The sequence below is a fragment of the Carettochelys insculpta genome, chromosome 13 (assembly GCF_033958435.1).
Source record: "Carettochelys insculpta isolate YL-2023 chromosome 13, ASM3395843v1, whole genome shotgun sequence".
Lineage (NCBI taxonomy): Eukaryota > Metazoa > Chordata > Testudines > Carettochelyidae > Carettochelys > Carettochelys insculpta.
Window position 1 is genome coordinate 5,611,223 of NC_134149.1, and position 24,368 is coordinate 5,635,590.

At 44.3% G+C, this 24,368-nt stretch overlaps 1 protein-coding gene across 8 annotated transcripts in view; it reads right to left on the bottom strand.

The window, feature by feature from the left end:
• The window catches only part of ARHGEF6 (Rac/Cdc42 guanine nucleotide exchange factor 6), a 61,537-nt gene that overhangs the window by 33,417 nt on the left and 3,752 nt on the right, over window positions 1–24,368 (bottom strand). For 4 of the 8 annotated variants that reach the window (XM_075007771.1, XM_075007769.1, XM_075007770.1 and 1 more), the window contains exons 3-5: window positions 12,710–12,794; window positions 3,667–3,794; window positions 2,803–3,004 (exon numbers count right to left, since the gene is read on the bottom strand). In XM_075007771.1, the coding sequence (XP_074863872.1) occupies window positions 2,803–3,004; window positions 3,667–3,794; window positions 12,710–12,794 (415 nt within the window). Of the gene's footprint in view, window positions 1–2,802; window positions 3,005–3,554; window positions 3,795–12,709; window positions 12,795–18,557; window positions 18,969–24,368 lie in introns of those variants that run through there. The other 4 variants (XM_075007774.1, XM_075007773.1, XM_075007775.1 and 1 more) reach the window with 4 other exon arrangements.

Genomic DNA, 24,368 nt, shown 5'->3' on the forward strand with positions numbered 1-24,368 from the left:
ATGGACACGTCCAATTTCAGCTAATTTTTTACAGACTGTAAATTTACTGATGATTGGCAACCCTGCTGTGGACTCATCTCTAATTCATGATGTAAATACATTTTAATAAGAAGTTGCAAACTGAGATCCAACCATACAGTCCTTTGAAAGGCAAAATCCTCACTGAAATTTAAGGGGAGTGACTAAATAGATCAAAGCTGAAAAGCTCAGAGTTCAACCTACAATTTGCTAAGCTGACTCATAGCAGCCCATTTTATCCATTTAGTCTGTCCCCCTCACCCCACCCCCATCTCTACTGCCCTGCTTTTTTCCCTAGAAAAAGCTAATCCTGCCAACAACACCCTAATGACAAATTGCTGTGGGTTCACAAAGAAGAGAAAACAATACCTCTGCCTGAAGCTGCTCTTAATTTTAAGGGCCTGAGAAATCACATTATGACTGTACAATTCATGGTAACTGCCAGAAGGCATTTACATTTTGGCACTGTTTCCTCTTTCTAGAAGAACGGGTTTGATGGTATGTCCTGCTCCTCCACCTGTGCAGGTAATCAGGCCACACATGGGCTGCCCACAGGCTCTCTCCTACATTCCTTTGGTGTTAGTGCAAACTCTAAACATGTCGGAAGAGACTGAGATTTTCAGGCAGAATAAATAGTGATATTTTGTCCTGTGTGAGCTCTTCCTGAAACCTCTAAACCATAGACAAGGCCATGCAGATAATCAGAGAGAAGCTGAAGATGATAAGTTGAACACACTTCAAACTGCAGCTTGTTGTATTTTCTATTTATTGCCCTTGCACCATTTCCTGTCTCCTCCCCAGACGGTTCCTGCCCATTACTTAAAGGACTTGAAGATTTACTGCATGGCCCAAAGATGCACTATATCCTCAGTGTAAGTGCAACGAGCTTTGTGCAACTGCAGAACTAAAAAAGGCAGGGCAACTGTTCTGCAGAAGCAACTGAGCTGCAGTAACAACTGACTCAATGAGAGTTAATACCTGTGTTCTAACATCTGCTGTCATGTTATTTAGAGACTTTAATTATAAACTTACAACAAATTTACCCACAGCTTCTAGTCGTTCTATGTAGTAAGAGAGAGGTAGTTGTGTTAGTCTGTATTCTAATAAAACAAACTAGCAGTCATGTAGCACTTTAAAGATTAACAAAATAATTTACTAAATGATGAGCTATCATGGGGCAGACCCACTTCCTCAGATCTGGAGATATAACATTTCCAGTACAGTTAAAACTGTCAGTGCTGTACTGGAAATGTTGTATCTCCAGAACTGAAGAAGTGGGTCTGCCCCTTGAAAACTCATTACCCAATAAATTATTTTGTTGGTCTTTAAAGTGCTTCGTGACTGCTGGTTTGTTTTGTTCTACCTAGAGGACTCTGGTTCAGGCCTTTTCAGAGCTTTAACTTGGTTTAGGCTCTAAGGGCTCTAGTGGACAGAGGTGGGTGTATGTAGTGATCAACTGACTTATGGGGCTCACTCCACCTGGCTAAAACTAGCAGCATATATGTTCCCATTCAGCTGAAGCCTGGCACTGAAACCCAGCCAGGATGGTGGGTCTCGGATCTCAGGCAGTAACTTCTATGCTACAAGCCCCATTGTACAAGCCTGACTCAGATGACCCAGGCTCTGAGACTTGCTGCCATGAGGGGCACAGGCGGCTGCAGTAGAGACAGGCCCTATGACTCCACTGTGAAGTCTTGTCGCAATTGTTACATTTTCCTGATACTAATGGGACTCGCGGAAGGACTGATCTGATGGCCATGTTTACATGGCTGCTTGTAACTTCGTGTGTATCTCAGTGACAGGTTCTATATATCACTACTTGCATCTCAGAGGCGGTGTGAGCAGGTGGACCAAACACTGGAATGTCAATAAGCAGCCCTGTTTCCAGCTCTGCCACTGGGTGATGTTGGGCAACTTACAGTCTTGCTCTGTGCCTTAGTTTCCTCCCTCACTCTGTCTACATTGTGAGCTAATCGGGACAGGGATTTTCTCTAACTTTATCTATGCCCAGCTCCTAGCACCACAATATACTGATTTGATTAAGGTTTCAAGACTTTGCTGTAATAAACAATAATAATTAAAAGATAAAACTTTATTTTCAAAAACATTGAGATTTGGTAAGCTACAAAGATGAGACTGTGCATGTTCATTATACTACCACCAGGAATGGTTGCATGAAAAGGAAAATATGCACCAGACACATCCAAAGGTCTTCAACAAAAAACTAGCTCTGTGCTTGGGAACTGGAAAGACTAGCTGCCCCCCCGCCCTTAAAACTGAAGGCTAATTATATGAAGTTAACACAGAATGCTCTTCCCTTTTCAAAGGCCATGGAAACTACTCTGTTCCCACTCTGTGCTGTTGTGGTGCTGCAGTTTCAGAAAGGAGTATGAGGTTGGGGTGGGAAACTGCTGCAGAGCAAAGAATGCAAAGGATGGGGCTGTCTCCTTCTATCATTTTCTGCCACAGCCAGGACTGCCAACAGCAGGGGGCAAAGGGGACATATGCTCCTGGGCCTGGAGCTCCAGGCCTCTTTGAAAGGCTGCAAAGTGCTGGGTTGCTGCTCCACATGGGGCGGCAGGGGCCCAGGACTGACTGCCCTCAGCCCTGCCACTTCTGGGGCAGGGAGCCGGGGCCCCCTCCCACCTTGCCCCAGTCAGCACTGCTGGGCACAACGCTGAGCATGTGGACAGTGCTTAACAAATAATAAGTGCAATTTCTGAAAAGCATTTGGGACAAGCAGCATCATGCAGTTAATCAATGAGCCACTGAAGATTTGCTTACCGGCAGACTTGATTTCTCGGACGTAGTTACTGGGGAACCAGCCTGTTTTTCCATTCAAAGTACCTTCCCACCAGCCCCCTTCTTCAACTCTGGTGACATAAATAATGTCTCCTTTGTTCACCGACAGCTCATCTTCATTGGTCTGCTTAAAATTGAACCTGGCCTTTACCACCAACTGATAACTCCCATTTTCAATCATCTCCTAAGGAAACAATCATTGCAATCATTGAAGAGCATTAGAAACCAATTCAGGTGGTAAGCAGGATGATACTATGTCAGGAGCAGGGATGACAAGAGAATTCACTGGGCCCTCCCCTCAAGGTGAAAGGGCAGGGTTGCAGGCTAGCTTCCTCAGCCAGCCCCGAGCACCTCCAGAATCTTCAGGATGCAGGCCATGTGTGGCTCTGTCAGTGATTTTAAGGGTCCAGGCCTCCAGCAGCTGCAGTTGTCACAGTAGCAGTGGCTGGGAGCTCCACACCCTCCCGAGCAGCTGCTCCCTTTGCCCGCCCTCCTGGCTATTCTATTCACAAGCCACTGTTTGCATTTTTGAATCAGCAATAATATGTCCTTATATAAAACCTTCCATCAGAAGATCTTAATGGCTCTTACAAGCAGTAAGTGACCTTCACAGCAGCAGGAGAGGCAGATAATATTAATATGTTAATTTCGCAGACTGGTAGGCTGAAACACAGACAAAACATTTGACCTGCTCAAGATCATATAGCAAACTAGCTGCAGGGCTGGGAACAGACCTTAATCTCTTCCCAGTCCTCTGTTCTAGTCACTGGATTATGCACCTTCTTTCTATGATACATCAATGGGTGTAGCCACTGTACTTGTTAATAGATTTTAAATCAAGAGTACCACAGGTTTCGACTGCCTTCTTAACACTCTTGAAGTTCTGGATGCTGTTTCGTGTGAATTAGCCTGGGAGCTGCTTGCAGCTGAGCTATGAGATGATAAACGTGAACATGGTCTTTCTGACGGCTGATCTGTAGAAGGAAAAACAAACTGCAATGTAATCTGTGTTTTACAAAATTGTCTGCATTTCCTCACTATTAAAAGAACAAATAAATGTGCAGAATTGGGAAGTCCTCAAATATTTAGGGGCTCAGAACAGATAGCTGAATACTGCAGTGCTTATTTTGATGATGTATAATGGACCAATAATATTAACCATGAAAATGAATAGTTTAAAATGTGTTACATTTTAGCATGATAAAGAGTATGATGACAAAGAGTCTCTAATGATTGACAGAAAACTACAGAAATTTCTACAACTAATAGAAATTCTTCCTCCATTCCAAGAAACTGAGATTGTGGTTTTGGAATTAAGTTCTTCATCTCTATTCCAAAAGCTACCTGCATGAGCTGTGGGAGATAAACATGTGCTTGATAGTTACAGATATATTTTATGACCAATAATTGTACTTCTTACTCTAAATATTATGGGATACATGATATGGCCCTTTTCTATTTTACACATTCTTCTCCAGCATTTCTAAGCTGATTTAAGTTTTAAATATCCCAGTATGCCTTCATAAAGCAATCATTCTAGATTATTGCATATTTAAACTCATGGAAACAAAGATATTATTTTAAATTAATCAGTCAGAGCAGTTTAGTGTGTTCATTACAAAGTTCATTGTTTTTTGAAAATAGGGAACATTTATTTTGTGTGATTTTCATCACAAAACACATTATAAAGTTTAACTATATATGATGGTGAAATATGTTTCCAAAATTTTAGGTACATCAGAGGATTTTATATCTTACTAAGCCTGCATCTACACAATAAGATAAATTTGAATTTCAAGATTTTAGCTCGATATTAAAATGTGACTGTCTTCACACGTAATACTGTTAACTTGATTCATTGAGCCATAACGCTGATTACAGAATATCAATATTATGGGACGGATATAGCATCTATCTCGGATTTAAAATCTCAAATCAAGGCTAGCGTAGAAGCATCATGTTCTTAATTTGAATTTGTTAGCCTCCAGAAGTGTCCTGTATGTATCCCACAAAGCTACACGGTGACCCTCCAAGTACGGCCACTTCATTGTGCACTGCTGTCGGGCATGCAAGAAGAAGGTCAAAGAAAGTCTGCAAAGTTTGGATTGAATTTGAATTAGAATTAATTGGAATTTAGAAGCCCAGCCCTGCAAATAAAAAGGGTGTCCATTATGAAAAAAACCCTTTTGCCCATTACACTTTGGTAGCCATCGTATCACATCAATAGCAATTATTGGTAGCACAGTACTGCAATCATGAGCACTCAGGGTAGTGATCTGACTAGCACTTCTCAGTCTCGCAAGAGAGCCCCAGCTTGGACCCACTAGGAGATTCTGAATCTCATTGCCATTTGGGGAGAACAGTTGGTGGCAAAGAGACTTCAGGTGGCGAAGAGAAACGCGCCCATCTATGATCAGATGGTGCACGAGATGGCAGCACCAGGTTACTCCCAGGACTCTACGCAGCCTGGAGCTATTCACCATAGACCTGGAACCAGTCCCCACCACAGCATTCCCCTCCACGCCAGGATCCTCCATGCTGGTCACCTCCACGCCGGTCCCAGAGCCCTCTGGAGCAAGCGGTTCAGGTGAATCTTTATTTTGCGGGTTGCAGGTGGGTATAGCTTCTGTGCCCCTCAGAACAGCATGTTAATCTTTCTTGGGATGGAGCACTTCTCCTTCCTGGAGATCTCCTCAAAGGCCTCATCCAGGCAGTCTTGTATTTTTTTTTCCACAAGATTCTTGGGCAGGCCTGACCTGCTGTGGCTTCCACAGTAGCACACCTTGCCATGCCAGGCAACCAGATAGCCATCTGGTGTAATGGCACCACACAGCATTTTAGCAAATTTTCCAGGCTTTTGGTCACACAGAAGGGGTAACTGTTCTTTTTCCATATCTGCAAGTTTTAGGAGGGTGATGTCTTCTTTGGCAACCTGCGGAAGCCATGTTGTGGGGTGGGGAACAGAGCGTCAACTGGAGTGTCCGCTGGCTGCTAGTTGCCTATCATATTTTCTTTTCTTACTGTGCATCGGGATGGTTTGTTCCTGTCCCTTCAATAAGACCTTTTCAAAATACTTCTAGTTCTCCTGAAATCCTTGGCAAGCTTGAACTCAAAAAGGATGTGTAAAAGAAGTGGAAACTTGGACAGATGACTAAGGAGGAGTATAAATATATGGCTGGAGAATGCCAGGGCGAAATCAGCAAAGCCAAAACATAATTGGAATGGCAGCTAGCAAGGAATTTGAAGGGCAAAAAGAAGGGTTTCTATGGGCATGTTAACAATAAGAGGGCGATCAGGTAGGGTGTGGGGCTGTTACTGGATGAGGGAGGTAGCCTGGTGACAGATGATGTGGGAAAGGCTGAAGTACTCAATGCCGTTTTTGCCTCAGTCTTCACAGACAGGGTCAGCTCCCCGAGTATGGTGCAAGGCAATGCACGATAGGAAGGAGTTGGACGGCCCTCAGTGGGGAAAGAAAAGGTTAAGAGCTATTTAAAAAAGCTAGACGAACACAAATCCACGGGTCCAGATTTAATGCATCCAAGGGTACTGAGGGAATTGGCAGATGTCATTGCAGAGACTTTGGCTCTTATCTTTGAAAACTTGTGGAGATTGGGAGAGGTCCTGGATGATTGGAAAAAGGCAAATTTAGTGCCCATCTTTAAAAAAGGAAAGGAGTACAATCCAGGGAACTATAGACTGGTCAGCGTTACTTCAGGCCCCAGAAAAATCATGGAGGGCATCCTCAAGGAATCCATTTTGAAGCCCTTGGAGGAGTGGAAGGTGATCAAGAGTAGCCAGCATGGATTCACCAAGTACAAGTTGCGCTTGACCAATATGATTAGCTTCTATGATGAAGTAACTGGCTCTGTGGACATGTGGAAGTCAATGGACTTGATATACCTTGACTTTAGCAAAGCTTTTGCTACAGTGTCCCACAACATTCTTGCCAATAAGTTAAGGAAGTATGGCTTGGATACATGGACTGTAAGATGGACAGAAAGGTGGCTTGATGGAAAGGCCCAACCATTAGTAGTCAATGGCTCAATATCTGGTTGGCAGTCAGTTTCAAGTGGAGTGCCCCAAGGATCAATTCGAGGGCCAGTACTGTTCAACATCTTTATTAATGACCTGGATGAAGAGAAGGATTGCACTCTCAGCAAATTTGCAGAGAACACTAAGCTAGGGGGTCAGGCAGATAAATTGAAGGGTAGGGATAGGGTCCAGAGTAACTCAGATATATTGGAGGATTGGGCCAAAAGGAATGTGATGAAGTTCAACAGTGAGACATGCAGAGTCCTCCATTTGGGACAGAAGAATCCCAAGCATTGTTAAAGGCTGGGGACCAACTGGCTAAGTAGCAGTGCTGCAGAAAGGGACCTTTGGATTACAGTGGATGAGAGGCTGGATATGAGTCAACAGTGTGCCCTTGTAGCCAAGAAGGCGAACGGCATATTGGGGTGCATTAGGAGAAGCATTTGCAGCATATCTATAGAAGTTATTATTCCTCTCTATTTGGTACTGGTGAGGCCACATCTGGAGTATAGCATCCAATTCTGGGCCCCCCGGTATAGAAAAGATGTGGATGCACTGGAGAGAGTTCAGCAGAGGGCAACGAAAATGATTAAGGGGCTGGAGCACATGACCTATAAGGAGAGGTTGAGAGATTTGGGCTTATTTAATTTGCAGAAGAGAAGACTGAGGGGCGATTTGATGGCAGTCTTCAGCTTCTTGAAAGGGGGCTCTAAAGACGATGGAGAGAGAAACACTGGAATGCGTTACTAAGAGAAGTGTTGGAATCTCCATCCCTAGAGGTTTTTAAGTTCTGGAGTGACATAGTCATGTGTGGGATGATTTAGTTGGGGTTAGGCACGGGGCTGGACTAGATGACCTCCTCAGGTCCCTTCCAGCCCAAGGATTCTATGATTAGTGCCTGCTCTGCCCTCAAGCTTCTCCACCCAAAGCCCTTTGCGCTAGCCCTCAATGAGTTTAGACACCCAGATCAGTGTATATGAGTGAAGACCACATGTGTGGTAACATCCTGGATGCAGTCGTGAGAGGTCACTCTGATTTTCCATAAAAGTATGTAAATGTAAATGAACAAGCTTTATGCATTGCACATAAAGCTTTAGGCTTTCATTTTAGTGAAAAAATATGATCTATCGGGCTGCGATGATACACCTAAAATAGTATCATAGGGCTCTGAATGGAAAAATCAGCTAGTTTAACCATATTTTGACAACATATGGCAAGTACACTCAGCAGCATTCCATTTCAGAGCAGGCATACACTAGGACGTCAATTTGATGCAATATAAATGATAGGTTTTAGTGCCAAACCGTCAGTCATTCTTACATTTGTCCTTAGATATTTACTTATGTATAGAACAACGTTCCCGCTATTTTTTCCCCAACCATGAGTGCAACAAATTTTGTTATGTGCACCGAAGAATACGCAGATGTGCACGACCAGTAGGAATATATGCTGCTGGCTGTGGGTGCTCTGTTAATCAGCCAGGTGGCATTTGACTGTCGCCTGGGTGGCTGCCCAAGCACTCAGCTTACAGGAACACTGTTACAGAACTAGTAATTCAAGGAGGTAAAACCTTGAAGTATGCAGGAACAGGGGTTCTCAGCTGCTTGAATTGTGGTGTTGATAGCAATAAGTAACAGGATGAAAACCCATTTTACAGAGAAACACCCAGTCTTTGCAAAGCATACTGACATTTCATCAGACTTGTTTCAGCTGTTTTCAGTGTTCTGGGGGTGGGCAAACTGGCAGGACTGGCACATGGCCAATTGTAAATTTTTTCACCAGGATTTGTTTTGAAAAGGCAGAGTAATTAAACCATAAGTCTCTATTCCTCAAACTATCCAAGCCTTGAAAAAACAGTGTCAAGAAAATTACTTGGTTATCCACAGGACAGTCATTTGGGCTGGCTTCCTTGCACTGTCCCATTAACGTGGCTCAGCCCCAAACTACAGAGACCCTATGATGAGGTGGTATTTCGTTTCAGTGGGCCACTCAGTCCTGGGACTCTCCAGCAAGCGGATTCTCAGACGAGGTCTTCTGTTTCCTTGCAACTGGGCCAACCAACCAAATGGTTTTACATTTTAGAAATACAGATTTTTTTCCCCTCTCTCTTTTTCCCCAAAGGTTTTTTCCTCTGAAAGATTAATTATATCAGTCATTCCCAACCTGGGTCTGCAGACAAAAGATAAATAAAAATGATAATAGAAAGTAAGTTTTAAATAAATTGCAAACTTACAATCAATTGTTGCTTTTAAATTAAATATCTTCCAATAATGTTATTCATTGCTATCTGAAAATCTATCCTTTTGCATTTAATGCAGTGTACATAGTGGCTAGAATTGGCTTTGCTTGGGGTCTTTGAATGGTTTATGGTGGTAATTAGGAGTCCGGTCTAGTGAAAAGGTTGGGAACCACTGAATTATAACACTGGTATCAAACTACACTAACTTTTAACAGAAAAAGTGGATTCAAATTAATATTTATCATGAAATTCCTCTGATCTAGTTTCAGTGGCCTCTTTGGTAAAGTAACAAGTATGGTAATTATGCAACAGAGCAACTGTCCAACTTTTACGACTGTATGAACTAAATCACCCCATGTTCATAAGGGACCACAGAATGAGGAGCTTCCAGAGTGGATGAAGCAACAGTTGTGCTTTGGAGATGCAGCTACATAAAGACAAAGATGGAAAAAAAAAAAAAAAAAAAAGTGAGACAGCTTAGCCCCAGCAACGAGTGCTCATGACATTAACAGCACTAAAATTCCCAAGAAAGAATAGATTTTCACCGTTATGCATTTTGCTGCATTTCACATAGTTGGTGTCCTCCATTCCCCAGTGGGATGCATTTCAGATTTCTATATGTAAATAATTTGTAAGCCATATAATGTCTTTTGGACTGCAAGGTGCTCTGTCAGTGTAAAGCTATTGCTGTGAACATCTAAACACTACGGCTACATCTACACTAGCCCCAAACTTCGAAATGGCCACACAAATGGCCATTTCGAAGTTTACTAATGAAGCGCTGAAATGCATATTCAGCGCTTCATTAGCATGCGGGCGGCCACGGCACTTCGAAATTGACACGCCTCGCCGCCGTGCGGCTCATCCCGACGGGCCTCCTTTTCAAAAGGACGCCGCCTACTTCGAAGTCCCCTTATCCCCATGAGCTCATGGTAATAAGGGGACTTCGAAGTAGGCGGGGTCCTTTTGAAAAGGAGCCCTGTTGGGATGAGCCGCGCGGCACATAAATTTTGAAGTGCCGTGGCCGCCCGCATGCTAATGAAGTGCTGAATATGCATTTCAGCGCTTCATTAGTAAACTTCGAAATGGCCATTTGCATGGCCATTTTGAAGTTTGGGGCTAGCGTAGACACAGCCTACAAGAACCAGTGCTCTATAAATACCTGAGATATAACACAGCAGACAGAGAGAGACTATAACAGTCTTGAACAATCTCCCAAATATTTTAGGCAAAAATTTTCTTTCCTAAAACATAGTTTGCTCACAGTTAGTCCTCTTGATATTTATATTTTCATCATAATAATAGCCAATGCAACCACCCAGAATATAGCATATAGGCACTAGTTCCATAGTTGCATCATTTGTTATAATGTTTGCTGACACTAGAGAACTTTTTCAACTGCATTATGTTTGGTAACATTTCTGCTACCATATCAGACTTTTTTCCTTTCCAATTCTGAGATGTAGGACATATGCTAAGGCCATATGGAAACTATTTTGCTTGATGTATGTTGTGTACAAATGCACTAAAGAATTAACGGATGTAAGATACGGTCTCAAATGGCTAAAAACAGGATCTCTGTTCCTGCAGGTCATTCTTTAGCTGAAATAAATCTTCATTTATGATGTCATAAGAATGTCAAAAGCAAACAAGTCAATATCACAGAGCAGTCCAAGTTCAGGTGAGGAAAAGCAACAGCGCATATTAAACCTAAAACCAAGAGATCCCGTTTTCATGCAAATTTGTTTTGCATATATCACAAGTGAGCTGCATTTTGTATCAGCATCCCACTGACCCACAAGGATCTTCTAGGTTTGGCCCGTGAGGTATTCTCATTTAATGGGCCCACTAAAGGTTTTTTAAGAAGATACACTAAGGATAAATTGCTGTTCAGGGGCTTCTTTGACAGCTGACTAACCAGCAAAATCCAGTGGAGACCTACAGGAAAGCACTCTAAAAACTTGTATTTTCCTCTTCTATGAGAAGAAGCATTCAGGAAAGGGAAAGTTCACATAACAGGCCGCTGTCAGGTCACCTCAGGTCCAACATTTAGATATTGTACACTTGTGGTTTTATAAAACCTCAGCTGAACAAAACTGCTCTACAGCATTTTAATTCCAATGAGGGGTTTCTTCCTTGTATGTCAACATGCCCCTGCAGCCTTGTAGTAGTCCAAGAGGACATGACAGCACAGCTAACTAGGCAGGTATATTGTCCCTTCTCACCGTTAGAGAAATGCAAGAAGTAAACAAAAGGCCTGAAAGGTAATACATAGGATTTTAAAATTCTTTCTGAGTGAACAATTTAAAATGCAATTTGCAACATCATAAAGAAACATGAGAGACTTTAAAGTATGCCATTTTTAAACTTACAGAATCCTCTGGGCCCTAATCCTGCCACTGGACACAGGGGTCTGCCTGTGCAGGTCCAGTTGAAAGATTGGGCCATAATTACCTGGCCGCCTCCAACCACTTTTCAGATCTGTGAAATGCAGTTCTCTCTCCAAACCCACTCATTATGACACTCTGCTCCTCCTCTCTCTCACCCCCACGCTCCAGAATTCAGTGTGCCAGGGACGCAATTCTTTCCTGGGTATTGGGTGCAGAGAGTCCGGCCTCAGAAGATAAAGTTAAGAGTGTTACCACACTCACTGAATTTAGCAGTTTGCTTTTGAACCTTCTTGCTTTATGCTCGATTTGACAGAAAATCAGAATGAGGAAAATTTTAAAAACTAGGTCAGTATTAAATATGGAGATTTACATATCCCCAGCAACTGGAAGGGAACCTGAGAGGTCATGAAGTCCAGTCCCCTCTCCTCTCAGTGGGCCCAAGCACCATGCCTGGGGGATTTTTTTTTTAAAATATATTTGCTCCAAATGGCCTCCTCAAGGACTGAGCTCACAACCCTGGGGTTTACAAGGCCAATGCTCAAGCCACTGAGCTGTCCCTGCCCCCTTAAGATAAGCTCCAGTGGCCTGGAATCAAATCTGGGCCGACCACATAGCAGGTGAGAGGGCTACCACTCTTGAGAAGGGAAAAAACAGATGTGCTTTGCCTGAATGACCTGCTTCGGCACTAACCAGAGCAGATAGTACTACTAGTGGCACACTGCACAAAATGGGCATCTGATTCCTGATCAAGGACATGCCCTTCACAGACTTAAAAAGGGAAAGCAAAAGTCACTGATACATTGGACATAGCATCTGGCAATTCTGTATGTTCAGACGTTTGGCAAATATCAAATCTGTATAGTCTTTTTTTAAAAACTTTAAGATATACCATTTAAAATTTAGTATTTTCATTTTGGGGGGGTTAGAGACTCATATTAAAGCCATTTATGGACCACTTGAAGGTCCATTTATACAGCCAGAACCATGTTAAGGGTCATAGCACAAACAAGAGTCTAACTTCCAAAATGCATATCTCAGGTAGTACATTTCAGTCCTAACTCACTGGAAATGCAAAAGGTTAATCCCACTATACCATACTAATCACATGCTCCAGGAGGGCAGACCTGTCTGCTAAACCTCTGACAATAATTAGAAATCATGTATTACCAAAAATAGCAGGTCACACCTGCAAGTAGTATTTGGGGAAAAAAAAAAAAAGTTTTCATACCTTCAGTAGCTTTGTTTATGGCAGCTAGGGTACTCAGAACTCTGGAGAAATTTTCTCCGGCACATAGATCGCGTGCATCAAAGAGCTGTAAAAGAGGAACTTTGTCAGTTTGACATGAACCATTTTATAATCCCAGTCTCACTGGCCCACTTTGCTAAGTAACAACGATTATTAAGTGGTCAAACAAACCTTCCATTCAATGTGGTATTTAAAATATAGGAAGCGGTTTTGGAGTTGATTTGTTCAGCTTCCTTTTAGCTTAGCGAGTCCCTGGAGTAAAACTGGCAACAGATGTTGAAAAAAACATGCATATATCCATTCAGAGCAGGATGCTATGGACATGGAAAAACTGTGTGTGCTGTTTGCAAATGAGAGTCAGCGCCTGCTACCTTTGCAATCGTTGCGAGTGTTGCTGCTTGCTTGGAAGGGAGCATGATTTCACTGCTATTCTAGTCATCTAAGCAAATGGGCCTGCGAGTGTAAATACTTGAACAGCAAAACATAGGATGTTCTGCACTTATAATAAGGCATTCCCTGCACATTTACAGTTAGCCCAGACAGCAGGCACACACTCTCCAGTATATAACAAATTCCATTAGAAAGGATTCAGTACTCCAGTTCACAAGCAACAAAAATATATATGAATGGTAAGGGTTTTATTTTCATGCCAGTGATCTATTGGATTCAGTGGATCTTCTGGACCTGGCTTTTAAGAAGCTGTCATCACCATGGAGATAAAATTCTGCATTGTGAATGCAATTAATCCAGTAAAACAGATTAGATGCTTTTTGCATTTTCAAAATAATAGCCACAGTCTCGCTCTTTGATATTGGAGAAAACCATCTTAGTCTAGAGGGTCTGTGCAAAACGTTCCAAATCAGGGGATTAAAGTGAGATTCAAGGGGTACAAGAAGTCTTGTGTGGGGACACCATGATTACATCTCTGCTCATTCAGAGATATACTTTGTGGTGGGGTAGAGATATAGTTCTGCAAAACCAGTGCACAGGGATGGCCTTAACCAATGTCAAGTCAGACATTATCCACTGACAGATTCTCACAGTGCACTAAAAATACTTAGTGAAAAACAAAAGCAAGAGTATTAATTAAAGAAAGCACAGAAAGAGAAGGGACCCTTCACGCAGTTCCTCAAGAACATTTAGCAAATTCCTTCTAAAGCCTGAAGTAGGAAATGCCTTTGCCCTCCCCTGAATCCAACTTCTATATTCTTTTTCTAGGCATACGCATCACACATTGCAGAGCATCTGAGCAGAAGGCATTACACAAAATGAAAGAACGACACTAACAAACAGTGAAAAAAATCTATACAACCATAGGCTTTCAAACTGCAGCCCGACTTTCTAGAAGAATGTTACCTGCAAGAAGAGGTATTAAAACTGCCCTGATATTATGGCAGATAGCTATGGCATGGACTGCAATACATGGAAGACTCCCCATACAAAGTTGTATGAAGGGGTGTATTAAAGTTAGCAGCTCTGTTTTCAGACTACACTGCTCCAAACTACCCAGACTTATCCCTTTGGTTACTTCTATAATTCTGCAAGACTGAAAGAATTTTCCACATACCTTGGGAACACTCTAAGCCTCTCTTCTAATACATGTGCTGAATCTACCACTGGGTTTGTTTCTGTAAGACTCCCTCACCTCGGGGGGCATACACTACTCTAAGGTGTCTGAAGCAGTTTTGCTGCTGTGCAAGTGCAATACGTAGTACTTGAGCAAGGGGGTAGCTGTAAAAGATCCTATGAATATAGTGACCTCACTGGCAGTGACTAGCAGATGCTATGTCACATTAGCACAGTTTCATTCTGCCAAACAGAAGATGAAGTAAACAACGGGATCGGAGAGTTGGTTATGCCTCTGCAACGTCACTTTCTCAGCTATATTCTTTTCCTTCCACTTCAGCAGTCACAGAAAACAAGCCCTGACTTGCAAGAGGGGCAGCAGTCTATTTTTCAAAGGAGTGAACAGGAAAAACACTTAAATTATTCATCTTCCCTTATCCAGAATGAATGTGGGCAATCATCAGACTTTTACACCTCAAGTTTGCTGGCATTCAACTAGTATGACTTATAAAAGTCTGTAGACATATCCTCTGTGTTTGTGTGTGTGTGTGTGTGTGTGTGTGCATGTGCGTGTGTGTGCACACACCTATGTGCAAAATGGATAGTGATGGAAGCAAAGCAAACAACTTGTAGGATTTGTCTATTTGGGGAAAATGGACCAGAATAGCTCCCTGAAATAATGGTGTCTACTGGGGAGTTACTGCAGAATACAAACTGCACTTTGAATTCACACCATACCTTATTCCAGAATAACCTTCTAGGCAGACAAGCCCCTACTTGTTATATACAAACTCTACTCCTTCTCCTATCTCTAATTTTCTTCTCTGGATTAAAGATGAGCTTCAAATCCAAAATGATAAGTGTATTGAAGCATTTCCACCATTACTTTATGGTAGCAGAACACAAAAGAGCTCCACAGAAGACAATAGGGTCTTGGTGCTTTTCCTACATTATACATATCAGACCCTGGTTTCTGCCTTTGTGACAACCTTGTAGGTAAAATAAACTACTTCTTTCCCAGTCCTTAACTGAGTGGAGGCGAGAGGAGACAGACAGAGGTTGGAGCTTGGAGAAAGGAGATTAGAAGGGCATTAATCGTTTCCCTTGGCTCTACTAAGGATCAAGTGCTAAAGGTGAAACAAGGAAATGAAGGCCATTTCTAAGAAAATAAATTAATTTTTGCATCATTCTTCACTGCAGAGGATGTGAGGAGGGTTCACACAGAAGCCATTCTCTTTAGCTGACAAATCTGAGGAGCTGTCTCAGACTGAGGTACTAATAGAAGAGGCTTTGGAACAAACTGCTACATGAAACAGCAGTGTCACCAAGATCAGATGGTGTTCACCCAAGAGTTCTGAAAGAACCAAATATGAAATTGCAGAACTACTTAACTATGATCTGTGGCACCTTATAGACTAACAGATAAGGCGCCAGGGGACTTCTTGTGGTTTTTGAAGATACAGACTAACTCGGCCACCTCTCTGATACTGAACTGTGATATGTAACTTATCACTTAAATCAGCCTCTATATCAGATGACTGGCAAAGAGCTAATGAAATATGATTTTTTTTAAATAATGCTCCAGTGGTACTCAGCAATTCCATGCCAACAAGCCTACCTAGGAAACTACTTCAAACTATAGTAAAGAACAGAGGCAGGAATGGGCCAGTAAGGGCCTGTACAGGATATTGACAAGAAGCAGTCACCGACACAGGCCCACACATGGCTCACGTTAGAGAATGCTTTAACATTGCTTTCTCTTTTGCCCCCCCCACATTGATGGCCCTGCCAGTAGGGCTGTGGCTTGGGGAGTAGGGTACGGGGTGCAGGGGGAGCAAAAGGGGCAGCTACCCCAAAACCCAGTGATTTAAAAGCTCCTGGCCACAGTGGTAGGGACAGCCATGAATGGCTAGCTAGGGCAGTCTGGTTCCCAGCCCCACCCCTTCCATACTGGGCCCTGCCCCTTCTGAGATCTCAGAACTGCCCCTGCAGCCACTCCAGGCTGCATAAGGGTAAGTCCCTGTACTTACTTTCACCACTGATCAGAGCTATAGATGAATACAGTAAGTTGGGGAAGAGGCAACATGACTTTTGTAAAGGGAACTCATGCATCACCAATCTACTAGAATTGTATAAAGAGATCAACAAATGTGGACCAGGATGATTCAGTTGATATAGCATGCTTGAATTTTGAGATAGCCTCACGAGAGGCTCATAAACAAATTAGACAGTCATGGGATGAGACAGAAGGTCTTCTCATGGATCCGTAACTGGTAAAAGGCAGAAAACAAAGGTAGGAATAACTGGTAAGTTTTCAGAATGGAGAGAGGTAAACAAAAGTGTCCCCCAGGAATCTGTACTGGGACTAGCCCTGTTCAGCATTTTCATAAATGATCTGGGAAAAGGGGTGAACAGTGAGGTAACAAAATTAGCAGATTTTACAAAATTACTTGACTGTTCAGTTCTAAGCAGACTGCGAATTGTTATAAAGGGATCTCACAAAACTGGGTGACTGGAAAATAAAATAGCAGATGAAATTCAGGTAATAAATGCAAAGTAACGCACAATGGAAAAACTTAATGAGGTCAAAGAACATAGTCTAAATTAGCTGTTACCACTCAAGAGAGAGATCTTGGAGTCACTGTGGATAATTCTCTGAAAACATCCACTCAATGTGCAGCAACAGTCAAAAAACCTATTATAAGGCTAAGAACCATTAGGAAAGGGATAGGTAATATAAAAGTAAATATCATAATACCACTATCTAAAACCATGGTATATCCAAGCCTTGAATACTATGTGTAAGTCTGATCTCACCACCTAAAAAAGATATATAGGAATTGGAACGGATATAGAAAAGGGCAACAAAAATCAGAGATGAAACAGCTTCCATATGCAAAGAGATTAAAATGACTGACTTCAGTTTACAGAAGAGATGAACATGGAGAAATATTATAAATTCTACAATATCATGAATGGTGTGGAGACTATGAATAAGGTCGTGCTCTGTGTGTCCCTAAACCTCTGAAGGCCAGAAGCTCAGATTAGAGGACAGGGAATGGATCCCTTGATAAAGTGACTTGTTCTGTTCATTCCTTGAAAGCATCTGGCAGTGACCACTGCTTGAAGACAGAATACTGAATTTCAGATGGACCCTTGGTTTGAACCCGCATAGCCATTTTTAACTTTAAGGTCCGCAGAAGGACTCATTATAGGAGAACTGTGAATGTTTAGCACCCCTGACAATCAGGCGTAAGATGTTTAACAAGTCACTAACTGTGAACAAAACCCAGAGATATGTGTGAAAAATTTGGAATATCAAACTTTATTACAAACCCAGTATGAGAATGAGATTCACCAAGGGTTAAGAGCCTTTTAACAATCCTGCAATGAATTAGGATTTTGGATGCAAGAAGGTGGATTTATTTACATGGTTCTAACATGAAACTAGGAAAACCAGGGTCACTAGCACAAACCCAAAACTTGAAGTGAAACTGACAGAAAGGACATAGACCCATGTGACTGAAACAGAACAAAGGTTTGTGAACTAAGCCAGCTGTAGTTCCATCTGCTAGGAACCTAAACCTGTTTCTACTAAAGTCAATGAGAGTTTTGTCATGGATTTCAGTGACAGCAGGAATGGGGCCAAAATAAACCTTTATCTCTGTATATTATACCAAACTATATCTGAGAAATCAGCCAAACTGAGACGTGACAGGACATCCATGAGTATCCTATCAGGGCTACCAGTCCTTACTCTAATGAAGGTTTTCTTATGGAAGATCCTGTACAGCACGAGATAGCTAGTCCCATCTCTGCCTTTCTTAACACCCTAGGTACTGGCCAGCTCTTCTTGTATTTTGTACCACGGCCCGCTTTTGTGGGGGGTGCCTTCTTCACCTTCAGAGCAAGTCAGTTTTCTCCACCGCCACGAATATCAGTTACACAACACGAGCCTGGTCCAGAGACACTTGGGAATCCGGACCCCAGTACATCTCGTTCACTGAGGCCTCACCCGCTCCCATTTCCCCCATTTCCCATTTCAGTGCCCCAGTACAATTGTCTCTGTTCCCTCCCTTCCTCCCTCAGCCTGGGCTGCACCCTCTCTTCAAACAGAGCTAGCAGCCAATATGAAAATCTTTAGACACACGCCACCGCCAGCCCCAGCCCCTGCCCTGGGTCCCGCATGCAGCAAGAGCACTGGGGGAAGACGGGCACCCAGAGTCTGACGAGGCCACGCTCCACAAGTTGCGAGTTACAGTACCTGCTGCCATGGGGAAGGTCAGAGGCGTCCCGGAGCCAGGCGGGAAGCAGGGGTCTGAGCGGCGGAGGCTGCAGCGGAGTCAAGGCGGCAGCGTGCTCCGGCTGCAGAAAGGCGGCTGGGCTGGGAGGGGACTCTTCCCACGCGCCGAGCCGTGCGGGCACCAGACACCAGCCGGCAGTGGGAGAGGGGGCAGCGGGCACGGGGCGCAGGGGCTGGCAAGGGGCGCCCGGCTCCCGGGCAGGAAGGGAGCAGCGCTGCGGCCGCGGGTACTCACGGCTAGCGCGAGCGAGCGCTCAGGCTCCCCGCGGCGCAGGGCTGCATGGTGGCCGCCCCCGGGGCACGACCGCGACCCCCGGGTCCGTCCGCAGCGGAGGCGGCGCTGCTGGGTGCGGAACGCGGCTGCCTGCTCTGACCCGGAGCCGGATCGCGGCGCTAGGAAGGGGAAGTGACAGGGAGCGCCTCCCCCAGCGCGCACGCTGCGCCCGGGGCTGGGGAGCGCTCAGCCCAGGGCGCACCAGCCAAGGACGAGCCGAGGCCCCCTTCCCTGGCGCTCAGTCGCACGGCGGCAGCAGCCGGGCCGGCGTGCAGTCAGCGCCCAGGGCCCACGGCTCGCTCGCCGAGGCGAGGCTTTGCGCCTTGCAGCCGCACCAGGAGCAGCTTCTCAGACCGGCGCAGCAGGCAGGTTAAATTAGGGAGAAACTCCCTTTCGCCTCTGCCACAGCCAAAGGAGCTCCTTCGCTGCGCCCTGAGAGGGGGCGGGGAGCGCGGCGGCTGGTGCAGGAGCTCACCCCTCCGCTTTCCATCTTGCCTCTATTGTCACCCTTCTGCCAAGTAGTAGCGTGTGTCAGGGCCCTGCAGGTTGTTCCTGAGGTAACGGAGAAGGCTGGGGCATGGAGACTAGGTACTTCAGAATTTGTCCACAACTTTGTTCCAGAACTGATGCACAAAGTGTAAATCAAACAAGTGACACTACGAAAACACCGAGGTTACCATATTTGACCTTTCCAACAAAAGGACACCCCTGAGAGGGAGTATATCTGTATCGGTATCTACAGGGGGTCCTCCCTGTAAGTGCAGGTTATCTTCTGAAATCATGCACTTTATAGTGAAATGGCTTACAACGGGGAAGTAACATCCATAAGGAATAATGCAATGAGCGTGAGGTAAATCCCACACTTGGTATACATAATGTACCTATAACCCACAAAAACAAGAAATAGAAATAGATAAGGCAAGTATGTTATTTTTACTTTGTAAATGGATTTGATGTGCTTAATGGTGGAAGTAGGGATACGGAAACAGGGTTAGGTGGAGGAGAAGGGAAATGGGACAGGGGAGTTATCTGCCGCCATCTCTTCATCGTCCAAGATGTCAATTTCTTCATCTTCCTCCATGACTAAAGGCTGTGCAACAACTGTTAGTCCTGCTTCTTTTATGTCTTGAAAGCCTGAAGGGCCAGCTTCTTCCATGACTGGTTCAGATTTCTTTGTGCTCATAAAAAATGTCTCTACTGTTTTCTGCTTGCCACCATGAATTTTTGCATCCAAAACCTCGATAGCATGACAAGCTGTCATGTAGGAAATGTGCAACCTTGGGAGAGTGATCAGTCAGATGATCACGAGTCTTGATTGTATCAGTGATTTCATTATCAAAGTTAAAAATATGGCAAAGAGACTTCACTCTAAATCCTTTATCTTCCTTTTTCATTGGCTCTCCATCATTGTCCTGTCTTTCCTCTCCAAATGCATGTTTATTTAGCTCTTCCAGGTCTTCATTACGTGGAGATTCTGAATGAGAAGCAAGCAGTTCAGTCATATCCTCTTTGTCGATGTTGTCAAACACCGTCTTTGCTAGCATCGCCAACTCCTTTTGAATTGCGGTATCATCAAAACTATCAAAGTAATTCACTGCTTCAGGGTAGATTTTCCCATACATGGTTTATGCCTCTTTCATCCCATGCTGCATCAATGTGCATCACTGCATCCATTATGTTAAAACTTTTCCAAAATTCCTACACAGTTGGTTTTCCTTCACTGTCTGTATCCTTCATGAGTCTCCTTAATGTCCTACATAGATAACAGGCTATAAAGTTAGCAATTACACCTTGATCCATTGGTTGGATCAGCAACATAGTGCATGGTGGTAAGAACTCAATGTTGGGGCATAATGAGTCATAATCTAAGTCATATGCAGCACTATTGTCAGAGGTAGGCCAAGATGGTGAGCAACAGTGGGTGCCCTTCTGATGCGCTTTATCACATCAGTTTTCAAAGGAAGACTCACACTAGCACGTCGCCTCTTACACATACCACTTAACTTTGCACCAGCACTTGACTTCCCAGTCATGGCTAATGGATTACACAAACATATTAAGATAAAGTATGTGCACTCGCAAAACGTTCACTTAAAAACTTACAGACACAAAGGACGATGCAAAGGATCATGGTGCAATGTCATGCCACACTACAGCAGGGATGCACAAAGTTGGAGGCAAAACCCCTAGTGTGGGGGGTGCCGCAAAAATTTTTACGGGGGCACAGCAAAGTCCCATCCCCTATGGCCACAGTGTCACTAACAGGGGAAAATGCTGGCTCTGCAGGAGGGAGTGCAGCCAAGACATGTGCCCCAGCTGTTCTCCCCTGCAATGGGACACTCATCTTGGGCACAGGGAGGGCATGTACCACTGCTGCCTCCCTGCAACCTGCCATGCATCCTGACATTGCAAGTCCTGCCCCTGACTCCACGTCCCAGCTTCTGTCTGCTCATGGGCCCTAGCAGTCACTATCCACTGTGACTTAACACCCACAGATCCAGGCAGCGTGCAGCTGTTCACAGCCACTGGCCAGCTCCCCACCACTCCTGCTTCCTGTGGCTTCTTGCCAGCTCCCCGCAGCCCACTGGCTCTCTGCCAGCTCCCCACTGCTCCCCCTGACTCCTCCTGGCTCCCCACTGGCACCCCGCCAGCTTCCCCCAGACTCCTCCCAGCCCTCTGCAGCTCTCCTACTGATCCCATATGACTTCAGGGCTCCTGAACTTCAGCACCTGTCACCCAGACACCACAAAGCTCAAATATATTCCTGGCTTTTTGTCTCTCAGCCCCCATATGACGTAAGTGCAGATCAGTGCAACTTAACAATGAATCTGCTTTCATGAATTAACAACATATACGTGAAACGACTTACAGAGAAGTGACTTACAACAAGGACCCTGCGTACCAACTCAGGTTGTATTAATGTGTTGCAGTGCTTCCTCAAACCAACCCTACAGCTTTCCGCCACAGCTAGCCCACAGTGCTTCTGCAGTAGGAAAAATACCTTGTAAGACTACATGTCACAGCCCTGTCTGCTGGTTCCCACTATCACAATATCTCAAGAAGAAAATTAATACTATTGACTAATAGACCTGTCAGAAATATCAAGAGAGGGTAATAGAAACCAATGTGACTCTGGATAGTTATGTGAGATAAAGGCAGAAAGAATCCAATATTAAGTCCAATATCAACAGCCTGTTAAAATGGAAGCATCAGCTTTAAAAAGAGACACAAACTGCTATGCAGGGCCCTGTGAAAGTGTCACAATTTAATCAAGGAAGTGACATTTTAGAAAGTAAAATGTCATTGCCATAAGACAGCAAACGCAAAAGCCTCCAGCCTCTTGGTGACCATATGTTCTCCTCCATGCAGTTAGAAATTCCAAAGAAGGATTTGGCTGCATTTTGGAAAGGAAATGGCTCATAAAAATACTGGACTGAGGTCTAATATAAAAAACAAATTTTTGGCCCCAGTTCTGCGACACACTTCTGTCCATGTTTTACCTTAGGCTGATTTATAGACCCACTGAAATCAATGAAACTAACTCATATGCTTGAAGTTAAGCAAATGCAAGTGTTTGCAAGATCAGGGTCTTAGACAGGGACAGGCAACAGGGCCCATGGCCAGATTTCACCTACCAAGCAAGCCTTTTAATCTGGCTCATAGCTGCCCCTGTTGCTGAGGGGAGAAGAGCTTTGGGTGCTGTCCCCACCACCAGCAAAACGGGCCAATAAAGGCTGAAAAATGTTGCTGGAGATGGAGGCAGTGCAGCAGAGTTTCTCAGCATCCATTGGCTGGTTTCTGGCCAACAGGAGCTGAGAAGTCTTGCTGGGGATAGGGGCAGCATGCAAAACTGGTCAATGGGAGCTAAGAAATGTTGTTGGAGGCAGGTATAGTGCATCACAATTTCTCAGCTTCCATTGGTCAGTTTCCAGCTAATAGGAAGTGAAACATATTGCTGGGGGTATCATGGGAAGCCAGCCCTCCTTCCCCCACCTCCATCCCCTGGTCCTGTCCCATTCCCCAGTGCAGAAAGCTACATGGAACAGCCAATCAGAGTGCTGCTGGCCAGGAGTGGCTTTGGTAAGTGACTCCCCGCCAGAGTCTGCTTCTGGCACCACACCCCAGACCCTGCATCTACTCCCTTACCCTGTTGAGAATCCTCTCCTGCACCTGTAACCCCTTCCAAGACCTTGCACCCCAATACCCTGCCCCAAGTCACCACCACACTGCTCCCCTCTCCCACCCCAGATAACAACTCCCTCTCAGACCTTGCACCTGCTCCTACATCCTTCCCCCAGGTCAGAAAGCTCTCTTGCACTCAGACCCCCTCCCAAACCAGGCACCCTAATCCCCTGCCCCAGGTCACAACCCCCTCCTTCACTCAAACTCCTTGTCTGACACCTCACTCTCTCTTGCATGCCAGCAACCTACCCTCAGCTGCACCCGAACTTTATCTCAGACCCCACAGCCCCTTCATAGGAAAGTGCAGCCAAAATCGTGGGGTGGCCCCTGTATCAAAAGTTATTGCTCATCCATGGCTTTAGAGCTTGCAGCTCAGATTTCCAACTATTTAAAACTGCAGCATAACTCCATACTCTGCTATCTAAATATTGACTTGACTATATGGAGATACATCTCATAGAACTGGAAGGGACCTTGGGAGGTCATTGAGTCCAGTCCCCTAGCCTCTTAGCAGGACCAAACACCATCCCTGACAGTTTTTTTTTTTATTACATCATTTGTCCCAGATCTCTAAATGGCCCCCTTGAGGATTAAACTCACACTCCTGGGTTTAGCAGGTCAATGCTCAAACCACTGAGCTATCCCTTCCCCCAAAATAGGCAGAGGAGAAGGATATCCCCTTATAAGCTTCTCCCAGAGGTTAGAACCTGATGTGGGAAAGGTATTTGAATCTGGGTCTCCATCCCATGTGAGGGCCCTAATATGATTTAATCCAAACATCTGACTAATTTTGCAAATACCTGGCTTTGTTCAAGACTCAGCCATTTGCAGGAACTGTTTTGTCACACCAATAACTGTAGTGCCTTGCTAAATAAAATTCTCCTTGTTGAAATAAACATCCAGTCAACTTCCACTCTGACATGTGTGCATGATAGATATTGCTTGTAAGCATGTGATGATAAAGTGTAATCATCTACCAAAGAGAAAGGATGGCCCAGTGATTACAGTGTGAACTTAAGATCAGGAGACCCAAATTCAAATCCTTGCTGTATGACAGATGTCCTGCATGACCTTGGGCAAGTTGCTCAGTTCTCTCTGGGCCTCAGTTCCTTGTTGTGTAATGAGAGTAACTGCACTGCCCTCCCACACAGGGCTGGTATAAGTATAAATACAATAAAGGTTGTGAGGAACTCAAAATATGGTAATGTAAATACCAAAAATACCTGAATGAACGTATCCTTGATTTGTTATGATGTCACAACTGCTCTGGAAATTGATGTGAAACTCACCAACAAAATGTTATGACATGAGGCAGA